Source organism: Arvicola amphibius, chromosome 1 (assembly GCF_903992535.2).
Source record: "Arvicola amphibius chromosome 1, mArvAmp1.2, whole genome shotgun sequence".
Taxonomy (NCBI): domain Eukaryota; kingdom Metazoa; phylum Chordata; class Mammalia; order Rodentia; family Cricetidae; genus Arvicola; species Arvicola amphibius.
The window spans coordinates 149,334,132-149,350,013 of NC_052047.1; the positions used below are offsets into that span (position 1 = coordinate 149,334,132).

At 50.6% G+C, this 15,882-nt stretch overlaps 2 protein-coding genes across 4 annotated transcripts; one reads left to right on the forward strand and one right to left on the reverse strand.

Annotated features, from left to right (window-relative positions):
* Positions 1–10,843: 10,843 nt before the first annotated feature.
* Drap1 (DR1 associated protein 1) lies at positions 10,844–13,059 on the reverse strand. Of its 2 annotated transcripts, none has more exons than XM_038344362.2 (7): positions 12,773–13,059; positions 12,452–12,524; positions 12,271–12,364; positions 11,887–12,006; positions 11,674–11,767; positions 11,379–11,467; positions 10,844–11,069 (listed from the first exon to the last, which is right to left on the reverse strand). In XM_038344362.2, exons 1-7 carry the CDS (start codon positions 12,812–12,814, stop codon positions 10,964–10,966), a joined length of 618 nt encoding a protein of 205 aa, XP_038200290.1. In that variant the 5' UTR covers positions 12,815–13,059; the 3' UTR covers positions 10,844–10,963. The 2 variants fall into 2 exon arrangements, with proteins under 2 accessions (XP_038200290.1, XP_038200280.1); XM_038344352.2 differs by having other exon boundaries at positions 11,674–11,788.
* A 165-nt stretch (positions 13,060–13,224) lies between these two features.
* Positions 13,225–15,406, forward strand: C1H11orf68 (chromosome 1 C11orf68 homolog). Of its 2 annotated transcripts, none has more exons than XM_038341230.1 (2): positions 13,225–13,381; positions 14,032–15,406. In XM_038341230.1, the coding sequence occupies exons 1-2, from the start codon at positions 13,260–13,262 to the stop codon at positions 14,786–14,788; spliced, it is 879 nt and encodes a 292-aa protein (XP_038197158.1). In that variant the 5' UTR covers positions 13,225–13,259; the 3' UTR covers positions 14,789–15,406. The 2 variants fall into 2 exon arrangements, with proteins under 2 accessions (XP_038197158.1, XP_038197165.1); XM_038341237.1 differs by having other exon boundaries at positions 13,225–13,380; positions 14,017–14,563.
* Positions 15,407–15,882: the final 476 nt, after the last annotated feature.

The following is a 15,882-nucleotide window of genomic DNA, read 5'->3' on the forward strand; positions in this document are numbered from 1 at the left end:
ATCGCCACACATTCACAGAAAGATCTTACCTGTTGAGTCATCTCCCCAGCCCCTATTTTGTGGTTTAGGTGGTTACCTCTACCATCTTATGTAAATGTAGACTGCTCTTTCGTTTCTGAATAATCACAGAAACTATATTAATCACAGCACTGGCCTATAAGCTCAGAAGCACGGGGTTTTTTTGCTTTTGTTTTTTTGTTTAGTTTTGTTTTCTTGAGACATGGTTTCTCTGTTGCTTTGGAGCCTGTCCTGGAACTAGTTCTTGTAGACCAGGCTGGCCTTGAATTCACAGAGATCTGCCTGCCTCTGCCTCCTGAGTGCTGGAGTTAAAGGCGTGTGCCACCACTGCCCGGCTTAGCTCAGGCTTCTTATTAACTAGCTCTTACATCTTAAATTAACCAATTTCTATTAATCTGCGTATTGCCATGAGGCTGTGGTCTATCGGGCAAGGTTCTGTTCTGGCGTCTTTCTTCTTGGGCAACTATATGGCGTCTTTTTGACTCCACCTACTCTCTCTGTATATCTCTTTCAGCCTGGCTACATTCTGCCCTGCCATAGGCCAAAGCAGCTTCTTTATTAACCAATGGTAATACAACATATTCACAGAATACAGAGGGAAATCCCACATCAGTCTTGCTCTGGAGCCAGGTTAGCCTCAAATTTTCTTAAAGGTGTGAGCCTCCACACCAGGCTAGCAGAGATTTCTGTGTGAGTGTGTGTGTGTGTGTGTGTGTGTGTGTGTGTGTGTGAGAGAGAGAGAGAGAGAGAGAGAGAGAGAGAGAGAGAGACTTCAGATGACCACAAGACTAACTGCTAAGGGAAGTTAAGTGGAAGATTCAGGGAAGACACTTTTTAGGGAGACAATTAAACACTTGAGCTGAGAGAAGGGATGAGAGCAGAAGTCAGAATTCTTAGAGGTCAAGGAGATATGGCAAGGAGACCAACAGGTTAAAGTGGCCAGCAAGAATGAAGATTGTGACTGGGCGAGGTCCACACACCTTTAATCCTGGCACTTGGGGGCAGAGGTGGGCAGATCTCCTTTATGAGTTCAAGGCCAGCCTGGTCTATATAGTGAATTCTAGAACACTTAGGGTTATGTACAGCGACTCTGTCTCAGAGACAAACAACCAAAAAATAATAGCAACAACAACCAAAAATAAAAAGAGTGAAGATTGCTGAGCCAAAGGAGGGAAGTGGGCAGCTGTGACAAGAGCCACACAGAGATCAACCATGGCAAGGCCAAGGATTAGCAAGGGAGCTTGGCAGCCTTAGTTAGTCCCTAGACTCATTCTCTAAGGAGGCAGGAGGAAGGCTCATCACAGATTTCTGCAAGGCAGACTAGGGATGTGGCTGGGGTGGCTGAACAGCTCGGTTGGTAACGGTGCTTGACCTGATTTTGACTCCTGCATGGAAGACAAGGGACCCACATGGTAGACGAGGACAGATGCTCGCTTCTCTGATTTCCGAGTGTACAGAGACATGTATCCTGCCTGCCTTCCTTTTGGTGGCACTAGGGTGTTATAGGACATTATCTGTAGGGAGATATAAAAAAAACTTCTCATCCCAGGCAGAGAACCAATGATAGTAGGGGTGTGGGTGAGGAGTCAGGGACGGCTGCATTAACAAAACCCACCCCAGCATGGAAGGCCACTCACGGAAGCTGCAAACCGGAGCTCACTGCACAGCCTGCAGGCAGCTCACATGTTAGAAACTGCTCTTTCAGGTAACTCAGGTGCTTTCAGACAGGGTTTCACTATGCAGCCATGTCTGGCCTGGAACTTGTTATATAGACCAGGCTGGCCTGGAACTCATAGATCCGTGTGCTTCTGCCTCTGGAGTAGTGGTCAAAAGCATGCATCAGGCAAAAGTGTAATTCTTAACCAGAAGGGAAAGCATCTGTTCCTAAAACAAGCCCAGAAAGTAGAAATCTCCACAAAACAATTCTGCCAAGTCCCTGTCAAAATCTCAGCTGACAGGCTGGTGGGATGACTCAGCCATTAAAGGCTCTTGCAGACAAGCCTGCTGACTCAAACTTCATCCTGGGAACCCACAGGGTAGCAGAGACCTGTGCATGCTGTACCACGCCCCACACACAAAATAAATAAGATTTTAAAAAGCAACACCTCAGCTATCTTTCCAGGTCTTGATAAGCTGACTTTAAAATTTACATGGAAACCCAAAGGACTCAGGATATCCAGTCTTGAGACAAAACCAAAAACATATCAGATGACATATTTTACATTTGCTGATCTTAAAGTCTTGATAAAAACTTCATCCAACAGCCAGGCAGTGGTGGCGCACGCCTTTAATTCCAGCACTAGGAGGCAGAGGTGGGCGAATCTCTGTGAGTTTTCAAGGCTAACCTGGTCTATAGAGCGAGTTCCAGGAGAGCCAGGACTACACAGAGAAAAAGTGCAGGACGGTGGTGGTCCATATCTTTAATCACAACACTTGGGACGTGGAGGCAGGTGAATCTCTGTGAGTTTGAGGCCAGCCTGGTCTACAGAGCTAGTTCCAGGACAACTAGGGCGGTTACACAGATTTGTCTTGAAAAAAAAAAAAGTCTTTCCTTATTCAAGTTGTCCCCAAGCCTGGTGCAGAATGCTAGGTCACCCTCTTCCTGCCCTAGGCACCCCTGCTCCTCCCTATGTCCCCACAGTATGAATCGCCATCTGACTTGCTATTTCTGGACGCTGTCATCTGTCAGCTGTCTCTCTTCTTCAAACTCCAAGAACATTTTGTTTGCAGAATTACCACCATTTAGAACACTCCATGTGGCATAGATAGGTTCTTAGGTTCTTTTTTTTATTATTGAGCTCTACATTTTTCTCTGCTCCCCTCCCTGCCTCTCCCCTCCCCACTTCAACCCTCCCCCAAGGTCCCCATGCTCCCAATTTACTCAGGAGATCTTGTCTTTTTCTACTTCCCATGTAGATTAGATCTATGTAAGTCTCTCTTAGTGTCCTCATTATTGTCTAAGTTCTCTGGGATTGTGGTTTGTAGGCTGGCTTTCTTTGCTTTATGTTTAAAAACCACCTATGAGGGCTGGAGAGATGACTCTGCGGTTAAGAGCACTGCCTGCTCTTCCAAAGGTCCTGAGTTCAATTCCCAGCAACCACATGGTGGCTCACAACCATCTGTAATGAGATCTGGTGCCCTCTTCTGGCCTGCAGACATACACACAGACAGAATATTGTATACATAAATAAATAAATATTAAAAAAATAAAAAATAAAAACCACCTATGAGTGAGTACATGTGATAATTGTCTTTCTCTGTCTGGGTTACCTCACTCAAAATAATGTTTTCTAGCTCCATCCATTTTCCTGCAAAATTCAAGCTGTCGTTATTTTTTTCTGCTGTGTAGTACTCCATTGTGTAAATGTACCACATTTTTAAAATCCATTCTTCGATCAAGGGGCATTTAGGTTGTTTCCAAGTTCTGGCTAAGATAGACAAAGCTGCTACAAACAAAGTTGAGCACATGTCCTTGTGGCAAGATTGAGCATCCTTTGGATATATACCCAAAAGTGGTATTGCTGGATCTTGAGGAAGGTTGTTTCCTAATTTTTTGAGAAATCGCCACATTGACATCCAAAGGGGCTGTATCAGCTTGCGTTCCCACCAGCAGTGCAGAAGTGTTCCCTTTTCTCCACAACCTCTCCAGCATAAGTTGTCATCAGTGTTTTTGATTTTGGCTATTCTTACAGGTGTTAGATGGAATCTTAGAGTTGTTTTGATTTGCATTTCTCTGTTGACTAAGGATGTTAAACATATCCTTAAGTGTCTTTCAGTCATTTTAGATTCCTCTGTTGAGAGTTCTCTGTTTAGGTCTGTACTCCATTTTTTTATTGTATTATGTGTTCTTTTGGTGTCCAATTTCTTGAGTTCTTTGTATATTTTGGAGATCAGACCTCTGTCTGATGTGGGGTTAGTGAAGATCTTTTCCATTCTGTAGGGTATCATATTGTCTTGCTGACTGTGTCCTTGCTTTACAGAAGCTTTTCAGTTTCAGGAGGTCCCATTTATTAATTATTTCTCTGTGTCTGTGCTGTGGGATTATATTTAGGAAGTGGTCTCCTGTGCTAATGCATTCAAGTGTACTTCCCACTTTCTCTTCTATAAGGTTCAGTGTGGCTGGCTTTATGTTGAGGTCTTTCATCTATTTGGACTTGAGTTTTGTGCATGGTGATAGATACGGGTCTATTTTCATTTCTACATGTTGATATCTAGTTATGCCAGCACCAATTGTTAAATATGCTTTCTTTTTTCCATTTGATATCTTTTGCTTCTTTATCAAAGATCAGGGGTTTGAAGATGTGTGGATTGATATCCGGGTCTTCTATTTGGTTCCATTGGTCCTCCTGTCTGTTATTTCAGTACCAGGCTGTTTTCAGTACTGTAGCTCTGTAGTAGAGTTTGAAGTCAGGGATTGTGATGCTTCCAGAAGTTCTTTTATTGTACAGGATTGTTTTGGCTATCCTGGGTTTTTTGCTTTTCCATATGAAGTTGAGTACCATTCTTTCGAGGTCTTTGAAGAATTTTGCTGGGATTTTGATGGGCATTGGGTTAAATCTGTGAAATTTTATTTTTTAAAACTCCATCTAAGGGGCTGGAGAGATGTCTCAGAGGTTAAGAGCACTGACTGCTCTTCTAGAGGTCCTGAATTCAATTCCCAGCAACCACATAGTTGCTCACAACCATCTGTAATGAGATCTGGTGCCCTCTTCTGCTTTGCAGGTATACATTCAGGCAGAACATTGGATACATAATAAATAAATCTTAAAAACAAAACAAAAAACTTCATTTAAAAACATTCCATCACCTAATGCACTTGTTTGGCTCTTTTGGTTACCATGATCTTTAAGATATATCTGTTGTAACAAAGACTTTTTTTTGAGATAGGGTCTTAGTATGTGACTCTAACTGATCTCAAAATTGCTATATAAACCAGCCTTGCACTCACAAGAATCCTCCTGCCTCTGCCTCCTGAGTGATGGGATTAAAGGTGTGGCCATATTCAGACCTCTCCTTGCTCTTTTCCACTGTTTTCCACGTTCTTGTCACACGCACTTACTATTGTACATCCATGTGTTCACGGAAGATCTGGAAATGGCATCAAGTTAGTTTCCAGTGGAGACTATAAGCATCTTTTCTCCTTTTTTAATATTTAAATTTTGTGCATGAATGTTTTGCCTACATGTATGCTGGTGCCTGAGGATGATAGGGGAGGGCACCCCATTTCCTGGAACTGGAGTTACAGACAATTGTGAGCCACCATGTAGGTGCTAGGAATCAAACCTGGGTCCTCTGGAAAAGCATCCAATGCTCTCAACTGCTGAGCTATTTCTCCAGCTCTTTGTCTGTTTTTACATTGTTCTTTTGAACTCCTGGTCCTCCTGCTCCCACTATTAAGTGTCGCGAATACACTGTTCTCCCTCCTTTTGCTACCACGCCCAAACATGAGTGTTCTTGACTTAGTGAATGCCAGCCTAAACTTCTCTTGGGAAGAAGTCTAAGGAGACCAGTGGATCATGGGTGAAACAACTATAGCAATAGATTTTTCAAAATGGGTTCCCCACTGACGTGTCCACCAGCAGGATATAATTTCTGTGCCCAGGAACCTTCTCCAGCAATGGGTGAGGTCAGACTTGTCCCTTAGGCTTCTTTCCGGTAGGGACTTAGAAGCCCATCTCTCCTATTTGTTGTAAGTTTGCTGAACAAATCTTGCAGTGAGCTGCAGGGGGCTTTCCAGTTGGCAGTGAGAGTCATAGCCTTTGGCTGACACAGGTTGTGGCACACCCAAGGCTGAAGTATTCCCACAGGCCTCTCTGCTCAAGGCTCAGATAGCTCAAGAACAGAGGGAAAAAGCTGGGCCATGGTGGTGGCACACGCCTTTAATCCCAGCCTTCAGGAGGCAGAGGCAGGCGGATCAAGGCCAGCCTGGTTTACAAGAGCTAGTTCCAGGACAGGTATCAAAGCTACAGAGAAACCCTGTCTTCAAAAAACAAAAAACAAACAAAAAAAAAAACAAAAACAAAACAGAAAAGAACAGAGGGAAAAAACGTTCAATAGGACGGTAAGATAGACTGGCCCTTCTAGATATTACCCAGAGCTGTTTTATTTGTCCCCACTCTAGGAGGCATCCAAAGGCCTGGCCCTGTTGGAAGCATTGCCCTTCTGAAGCCTCTGTCCTCTGACTCAGGAGGCTAGCCCTTTCCCATTGTTCTGAGGCCCTAAAATAGGAATTGGCTGGTGTGGGCCTGGAAGGATGGTTCAGCGGTAAAGAGCGCGGACTGCTCTTCCACAGGACCCAAGTTTGGTTCCCAGCACTCACAACAGACATCTTACTACTGCCTGTAGTAGCCAGGCAGTGGTGGTGCACGCCTCTAATCCCAGTACTCAGGAGGCAGAGTCAGGTGGATTTCTGTGAGTTTGAGGTCAGCCTGGTCCAAGTTCCAGGGCAGGCTCCAAACCAAAGCTACAGAGAAATCCTGTCTCGTAAAAAACAAAACAAAACTCCCTATAACTCCAGTTCCAGAAAATCCAACCCTTCCCATCTCTGAAAGCACCTGTGGGAATAAGTCCCATTTTTTTTTAAGATGTATTTATTTATTGTGTATACAGCATTCTGCCTACATGTATGCCTGAATGCCAGAAGAGGGCACCAGATCTCATTATAGATGGTTATGAGTCATCATGTGAGAATTGAACTCAGGACCTCTGGAAAAGTAGCCAGTGCTCTTAACTGCTGAGCCATCTTTTCAGCTCCCATAAGCCCTACTTTTAAAATTATTTTTTCTCATCCAGGTGTGGTGGTGTACACCTTTAATCCCAGCACTCTAGAGGAAGCAACGCGTGGATCTCCTGAGTTCAACCTGGTCTACGTACATAGGGTATTCTAAGATAGCCAGAGCACATAGAGAAACACTGTCTCAGAAAACAACCAAAAATCCGTTATTAGTTCTTTGAAAAATATGTATCTTAAAAAATAGCTGATGGTCACACCTAGGTTAGGTAGACTTTGTGTCCCAATATTTTTTTTTTTTTTTTTGAGACAGGGTTTCTCTGTAGCTTTGGAGCCTGTCCTGGAACTAGTTCTTGTAGACCAGGCTGGCCTCAAACTCACACAGCTCCGCCTGCCTCTGCCACCTGTGCTCCCATCGCTGGCGAGCTCGGGCAGAATTGTTATTATGAGCTCAGGCCTGGTCTACCAAACTTCTATCAGACAAGTTGGGGTTATGTATAAAGACCTTGTCTCAAAAAAGAAAAGTTTAATCCCACCAAAGCGAGGTCAGCCTGGTCTACAAATTTAATTCCAGACCAATCAGAGCTACATAGTGAGACCCCCTCAAAACTCAAACCTTCCAGGGGCTCTGAACTTCCCTGTTTCAGTGACCTTCAAAGTACTGAAGATGGTGGGGCCATAGGGCCAAGGCCCTAAAGTTATTAAAGACCAGGTAATGCCCACCGTGAACCTTGGGTGAGGAGACAAACTCTGTATTTGGGGCTGTTGAATCGTTCTCCCAAATACAGGTAAACGTGTGTAGTACACACAGCTAGCACAGGTGAGCTCCGAATATAGGTAAACGTGTGTAATACACACAACTAGCAGGTGAGCTCCACATGCAGGAGGAAAATCACAGGGCAGAGGTGCTGCAGAGCTTGTGGAAGATGAGTGAGTGCAGGTGTGAGCCTAGGGCCGGGCTGCACAGGCTCCAGCTCCCCACCTAAAAGTGAGCTGCCAGTCCCAGAACAAAGGGGCAGGAGAACTTGCAGGCGCGGTCACAGGCTCCTGTGCCTTCCCAGATCTTCTGTCTAGAAGCAAGGGTTTTAAAACCAGCACCCTGGTTTCCCTAACTTTTCATCCTATGAACCCTGAGCTCTTGGGAGACAAGAGTTGCACTATGCTGCCCAGGCCAGCCTCAAACTTGAGATTCTCCTGCCTCTACTGGGATTATAGGAGCCACCACACTTGGCCCCAGAAACCATTTACTTTAACATTTTTATTTTATGTGTATGTTTGCCTGCAAGTATGTATGAACATGTGTGTTGTGTTGCTGGAGGGCATTGGGTCTCCTGGAACCAAAGTTACAGATGGCTGTGACCCTCCATGTGGGTTCTGGGACCCAAACCAGGGTCCTCTACAAGAGTGTCCATGCTCTTAACTGCTGAACCATCTCACCAGCCCCAGAATCCTCTACTTTGATGGATTCTACTTGACAGGCTCTCAGGGTCTTCTAACTCCACTCTTGCTTCTGCTAGGCATGGCCTTTGCTATGGTGTCCTGTGTGTTTGCCTTCCCTGGGTTTGTCCCCATCTGCAGCTAAAAATTAATGTTCCTATGAACCACACAGTCTTCAGTCCTCACGCTCCCCAGGTGTGGGTGGAGTGGGAGGAGGCCTCCTGGTTCATGTGCCTGGGAAATGCGGGCACAGCAGGCCCCTGATGGGACTGAAGTTCCAATGTCCTCAGGCCCAGCGCCTGTGCTGCTCTCGTTCTCAACCCTAGGAGTGGGCAAAGTTCCCAGCAGCTCCCAGCAGCATCACCAGCTCAGGTGCTGGGGGTCAGTGCCAACTCTACAACAGTCACCATACCCAGAGTGTCGCATTGACTGACCAGGCTACACCATGCCCATTCAGTCCCAGAAGTGGGCTCAGCTGCCTACACCTCAGGTTGGGGTGGAGGAGTTACAGGAGCATTATAACCAAACTGGGAGTGGAGGAAAGACAGCACCCGACCACTGTGGTCAAGTCCTCCCTCTTAAACCCTGCCCTTGCCTGTCTTCTCATAGCACAGGTGACTTTGCCTCCTGCTTCACAGTGCAGTCTCCATTAAGCTACTGGCTCTTCATGTTCCCTTCAAAACCCCGTCCCCACCATCTCTCCCTCAGGTTCTGTTATTCCCCCCTCCTCTCCTGTGCCCCTTCCTCTCTGGAAACCTAAGGTTCTAACAATTTTAAAATACACACACACACACACACACACACACACACACACACACACACACATATATATATGTATGTATGTATTTTCAGTGCTGGGGATCTAACCCAGGGCTTTGTGAGCATTAGGCAAATGCCTCTCATCCTACTCCAAACCTTTTGCCATCTTAAAAAGCAGAGGGCTGCCGGGCGGTGGTGGCGCACGCCTTTAATCCCAGCACTCGGGAGGCAGAGGCAGGCGGATCTCTGTGAGTTCGAGGCCAGCCTGGTCTACAAGAGCTAGTTCCAGGACAGGCTCTAAAGAAGCTGCAGAGAAACCCTGTTTCGAAAAACCAAAAAAAAAAAAAAAAAAAAAAAAAAAGCAGAGGGCTGCCAGGCGGTGGTAGCGCATGCCTTTAATCCCAGCACTCGGGAGGCAGAGGCAGGCGGATCTCTGTGAGTTCAAGACCAGCCTGGTCTACAAGAGCTAGTTCCAGGACTGGCTCCAAAGCTACACAGAGAAACCCTGCCTCGAAAAACCTAAATAAATAAATAAAAGAGGAGGGCTGGAGACATGGCTTAGCATGCTCTCCCAAATGACCAGGGCTCAGACTCCCAGGACCCACAAGGTGGTGGCAAGCACCTAGAACTACTTCTGGGGGATCTGATGCCCTCTCTGGCCTCTGCTCACACCAGCACGTATGTAGTGCACAACTCAGGCAAAACACCCTTACGCATAATATAAATTTTACAAAGCAGCACCAGCAAACATACCCTGCATTCCTTTGGTCCCTTCTGAGCCCCAGCATGGCCTCAGCTCTAACTCCTGAAGCAGTGTGCAGAGGCGCTCCTCTTTGGGATACTTCCTTGTCTAAAACATTTGGCAACTGTCCTCTCCCTTCTACCAGACCATCTGGATAGCTCTGTGTGGAAGCTCTTGTGTCTGGTGGTCTTCCAAGTTCATACACGTCTCTAGGCGTCCATAACATGGCCAACTCATCCTTTCTTCAGTGACCTCAAGAGCACCCCAAATTCATCACAGCCAAAATTGAGATCTTCAAGCCAAATCTTCTCTTTTCCTCCTGTGTCCTCAGCTGGAAAAGGGTCCCACCCTTGCCAAAGAGCTAATAAAAAGCTAGAAGAGGCGCTCACCAATACCATCCGCAGCCTATCTTCAAGCCTAAGGTCAAACAGGCCCAGGTCTCCTCTGGTCACCAGCAACCTCACCCACATGCCCAGCATGTCCCCAAGGTCCCCTGAATGCCTCCATCAGGAAGAAGCTTGTTAATAGATGGACCTACCATCTCCCTCTAGGCTTCCTAGGCTTTGGAACCCCAAGTGGCCACCACCTCCCGCTTTCCTCCCCATTGCAGCTCTTGGAAGATGCAGCTCTTGCCTTTGGCACTCAAGCTGCTCCACAGGCCCTCGGCTAGCTATCTCACCTACCTGCTTCATTGTGCTGAGCCCGCCACTGTACTGGTGGCAGAACGCCACTGTTTAAGGCCCAGTCTCAGTGCTGGTCCCATCTGTCCCTTCTCAGCAGCTCAGAGAAGGGTCCACAGCGCAATGAGGAGTTACCCTGCAGCACTCTCAGCATGTGTCGCTTGGGCCCTAGACCCCTTCCTTTCTTCAGTGCCCCCTTTTACTCAGTCACTGGCTGGCCCACCACTGTCCCCACCTGCCCCCACGTGGGGAGGTAAGTAGGGGGGCAATAAGAATGCAGCCAGAGCTGGGTGGTGGTGACATACACCTTTAATACCAGCACTGGGGAGGCAGAGGCAGGTGAATCTCCGTGAGTTCGAGGCCAGCCTGGTCTACAAGAGCTAGTTCCAGGACAGGCTCCAAAGCCACAGAGAATAAATAAATAAATAATGCAGCCACAAATCCCTGGACACAAGCTGAAAAGAAACCAGAATCCTCTTCCTTTTTTTAATAAATGTATTTAATAAATTTAACAACAATTCCATCTTTCTTTTCTCCCCAGAGCAGCTAATACTAACTAAAAAGGGGCATATAGCCTGGGGTCAGGGGCAGTGAGCGCTAGGAGTCATAGTCCTCTTCATCCTCTGCATCAGGTGCTGAGGGGCCAGGAGGCGCTGGGGGCAAAGGCAGAGGAGAGGCGAAGGGCATGAAGGGGGTTGGAGGGCTGCAGGACAGAAAATGGAGGAAATCAGGGCACACTACTGTGCTGCACACAACCCACAAGGCCTTCCACCATCCTCCAGCCACCCCAGGAGAGAAGGGCCCAGAGAAGAGCACTATCCAGGTTCTCTCCCAAGGGTGGTGGGAACAAGACCATCCCAGAACAGGCTCTTGTGTTTACGGTCCCCCCCCACATTCCCTAAGTCAGCCACCGCCATCAACCACCACCACCACCACCACCAAGTGGCTAGGAGAGTAAACCGGGCGCTGAGGAGTTTGGCATTGCCCCCTGCTGGTGTCCCTGGTTGCTTACCTCTGAAAGTGGGCAGGGGGGTGACTGGTTTGGGGAGGAGGCTGTGGTGCCTCTTCTTCTCCATCAGTGTCTGTGTCCTCAGACTCATCCTGTGAGGACAGCAGGGGTCAGGGTTAACAAGAGAAGGCCTGGGCCATCACTGGGGAGCCCAGACCCCTGGGAGAGCAGCGACAGATAGGTCTATGAGGATTTAGACATGCAGTCAGGGGTACCAGGGGTCGTAGAGAGGGTAAGAGCAAGCCTCAGCCAGCTTTGCCTAGCACAGGCTGCCTTTCCCACAGCCCCCCTCACTCACCTCCTGTTCCGAGTCTGTCCCAGACAGCTTCTTGTCTTTGCCTTTGCTTCCAGTGCCTCCGTTCTTCCTGCCACTGCTGCCTGGTTTCCGGCCCCTTCGGGAAGGTACAGTCCATCTGCCCAGAGGACTCTCTCCTCCTAGTTCACCCCCCAGCCACCCCCAACCCTGTGGCCTTGGCCTTTCCCATCTATATACCTGGTCCTGGCTACCCACCTTCGAGGACCCTTGTCCCCATCCATGTGGTTGTCTTCCCCATCCCCCTGCATGTCGGGCACGGATGCCACCAAGTCTTTCAAGAAGTCAAACTGCTGCTCCAGCTCAATGCACTGTTTCCTGAAGAAGTGGGAGAGGAAGGCGTCCAAACGGGTCCCAAACACTTAGGCGGGACCCTAAGGATACTTTTCATGTCATGGCACCCCTCCCCACTGACACCCGGTTTAGCGAGCTTGGCTCCGGTTATGCCCTCCACCTGGAACACCTAATTCCTCCTACAGCAGTCCAAACCCACCAAACTGGCTCAAACTCCCCAGCCTCGCACCACTCCCCCATCGGGACACGGCCTCCTCAGAAGCCCTTCCCAGCTCTGCGGCCACTCACAGGTGGGACGTGGTCATGGTTTTGGCATTTCGAGACTGGGTCACCTGGCAAGCCTTCTTCAATAGGGACTCCAGGAAGAGCTCGAGCGCCCGGGCTGAGGGGCGTTAAGGGGAATCCGAGAAAGGGGAGTGCCGAAGACCCGCCCCACGCCCCTCAGCCCAGCCAGCCCCTAGCAGGATACAGATGATGACAGGCACAGCTGCCGCCACCTTCCCAATCTCTTCGTCCGTCTGCATGATCTTCTTGATCCGCGCCTGCCGAAGGAAGGGGGACAGAGCTCGGACGCCGTGGCCTGCGACTCTGCAGGAGGGCTGGGGGCAGCCAGGGGGTACCCCGAGAGAAGGGGCGGGAGGCACCGAGCCAGTAGGGCATGGGAAGGGGGCGGGGCGTCAGGCTGCGAACACCTAAAGTCACCCCCCCCCCCCCCCCCCCCCCAGCAGGACCTGGGCCCGAGCTTCCCGGGAGTCCAACCCGCCGAGGCCCAGCTCGGCCACGTGCTCACCGGCGGAAAACGCGCGTTGTACTTCTTCTTCTTGCTCGGCATCTCGGGGCCTCTCTCGCCGAGCCGGGCCCAGCGCCGCTGCCCGCAGCCTCCCGGCTCCGGGCCTGTTCGCCGCCGGCCCGCCGCGGTTCCCCCCGGGTCCTGCTGCCGCCTGCTCCGCCCCCGCCGCTGCCCGCAGGGTCCTAGCGCCGCCTGTCGACAAGCTGCGCCCCAAACCCCGGCTCTCTGCTTTTGGAGCCTCCGGGGCGGTGCGCGTCCTTCTCAGGGATCGCCCGCCACTCCCACCAGCCCCCAAGGTAGAAGTACGAACGTTAGCTCCGCCCCCAGCAGGCCGGCTCCGCCCAGGAATCTCGCGCTGGCCCCGCCCCTGAGCGCGTCCCGCCCCTTCCCTTGGAGCCCCCGCCCCCAGCCGGCCGGTTCCGCCTCTGGCCCCGCCCTGTGACTGCGTTTGTCTATAAAGTTGTTGTTGAGGTGGCGGGACCCTAAGATGGCTGCGGCGGCGGCGGCCGTGGCAGGGGCGGGGCGCGGCGGGGGTGGCGGCGCAGACCCCGGGCAGGAACGGAGCCGGGCCCGAAGTTGGGTTGGCGCGGAACGGAGCGAAGGCCGGAGGTGACTGCGGGGCGGCGAGAGGGGCAGCCCCGGGGCGGGGGCAACCCTGAGGCTGTGGGCATTAATGGCGGCGGGTGTGGTAGGACCGGAGCCGGGCCCTCCCGCAGGCTCTGCCCGGAGCAGGTTCGAGCCTGACGCCGCCCTTTGACCCCCGGTGGGCCGCTACCCTCTCCAGGCCGCAGTGTTTCGGTCTTTGAGTGTTGCCCCAGATAGCTGACCGGGAGGCCCAGCCCTCCACAGCCACCCTCTAGGGTTGGCAGACTGTGGTGTGCCTACATCCCTGAAATCGCAGCGCCATGCTGCCTGCCGGTCTCCAGGCAAGAGGTGCAAGGAGTCCCGTGCCAGCTCACACGCCACAGCTGTTCCACCCCTACAGACGTGACCTTGGGAGAGTCCCTTTTCTCAGTTTCTGTTTCCTTGTTTGTTAGTGAAAGTACTAACAATAGCGACTCCACCTCTGGCATTTTATTCCAGAGACAAATCTAGGCAGGATCACTTGTTATCCCATTGTAAAGATGAAGCAACTGAGGCACAGGCAGACATTAAGCCTTGCCCAAGGCCACAGTTTAGCCAGTGCCAGGCATCCTAGAGGACCCAGCACTTTGTGGTTACTTTCTCAAACCTCCCCTGACTCTGTTCCCTCACAACAGGATGGAACCAAACGAGGAGCTGGAAGAGGAGGACTCTCCAGGTGGCCGAGAGGATGGCTTCACTGCTGAGCACCTGGCTGCAGAGGCCATGGCAGCAGACATGGATCCCTGGCTGGTATTTGATTCCCGTACTACACCTGCCTCAGAGCTGGATGCCTGGTTGGCCAAGTACCCACCATCTCAAGTCACTCGCTATGGGGACCCAGGTTCACCCAACTCTGAACCTGTGGGCTGGATTGCAGCCTATGGGCAGGGTTACACCCCCAACTCAGGGGATGTCCAAGGGCTGCAGGCAGCCTGGGAGGCTCTGCAGGCCAGTGGGCGGCCCATCACACCAGGTACCCTGCGCCAGCTGGCCATCACCCACCGCGTGCTCTCTGGCAAGTGGCTGATTCACCTGGCTCCTGGCTTCAAGCTGGACCATGCCTGGGCTGGCATTGCCAGGGCTGTAGTTGAGGGCCGTCTTCAGGTGGCCAAGGTGAGCCCACGGGCCAAGGAGGGTGGGCGCCAGGTCATCTGTGTTTACACGGACGACTTCACGGACCGCTTGGGTGTGCTGGAGGCAGATTCTGCCATCCGTGCTGCAGGCGTTAAGTGCTTGCTCACTTACAAACCTGATGTCTACACCTACCTGGGCATCTACCGAGCCAACCGCTGGCACCTCTGCCCCACTCTCTATGAGAGCCGTTTCCAGCTTGGAGGCAATGCTCGGGGCTCTCGAGTGCTGGACCGTGCCAACAATGTAGAACTGACCTAATGGGGCCTAGTGGGCGAGACCACCTTTTGCTCCCCTGCGGGGGATGGATCCTTCTTTCTTCTCTTCCTTGTCCCAAGAAGGCCACGCTCCCTAGCTCTGAGGACTAATTGACTTGGGAACTGCCTGTACTCAGTCCCTTTGAACTTATTATGCTCTCTGTGCCAGGTTGACTCCAGCCCCCACAGGCTGGGGGCTTTGGCTCCCCGAGGGCCGGGCCCTCAGCTGCCCTCTTTGATGCTGCTCCCCGCCACTGCCCAGGACCACAACTTGGGTGCAGATACTCAAGAAGCCTGCCCTGGCCACCTCTGTCCCTACTAGACTCACCGTGCATCTTCCTTTTCTTTGCTCCTTCCTAAGGGAGAAAACTTAGTGCTTCCAGTCCCTGCCCTTGGAGCCATCATAGCCCAGGTGGCAGGGCTCCTACAGGACTGAGCATGTTGTTGTTCTGGCCCATATATGTTCTGGCCAATAGCGGATGCAGGGTCATGGATGTAGGCCTGCTTCTCCCTGCAAACTCATAGCCTGCATCACCAACGTCCCTTCCCTGACTACATGTGCCTGCTCCTGGCATTTCAATAAAACCCAGCTTGGGTCTGTGTCTTGAGTGTTTTTTAAAAATGCTGTCCTGGTGGTTACCTGCTTTGGCTCCTGAGGAAGGGCAGGGCCTGAAGAGGCAACTCTGACCTGACCAGGCCAATGTTTTCTTCCTCCCTCAGCAGTGAAGATGGCGTGTCACTTCTGAGGCTAGGCTTCATTTCCGAGAACTTCCACAAAGCTGAGCTCCCTCTGCACCCATGGATCAGAATCAGTTTCTTAGTCTTTCCAGGAAGGCCCAAGGGACTACTCTTTGACCTAAGGTGTATTTGTTTTAGACTTAAATTTTATTGAGACAAGGGCTCACTATGTAGCCCTGGCTGGCCTGGAACTCAAATCCATTTGGCTCTGCCTCCCAAAGTGCTGGGTTTAAAGGCCTGTACTTACCCCCCCACCCCAGCTTTTAGTTTTTTTTTTTTTTTTTTTTTTTTTTTTTTTTTTTTTTTTTTTTTTTTTTTTTTTTTCAAGACAGGGTTTCTCTGCGGCTTTAGAGCCTGTCC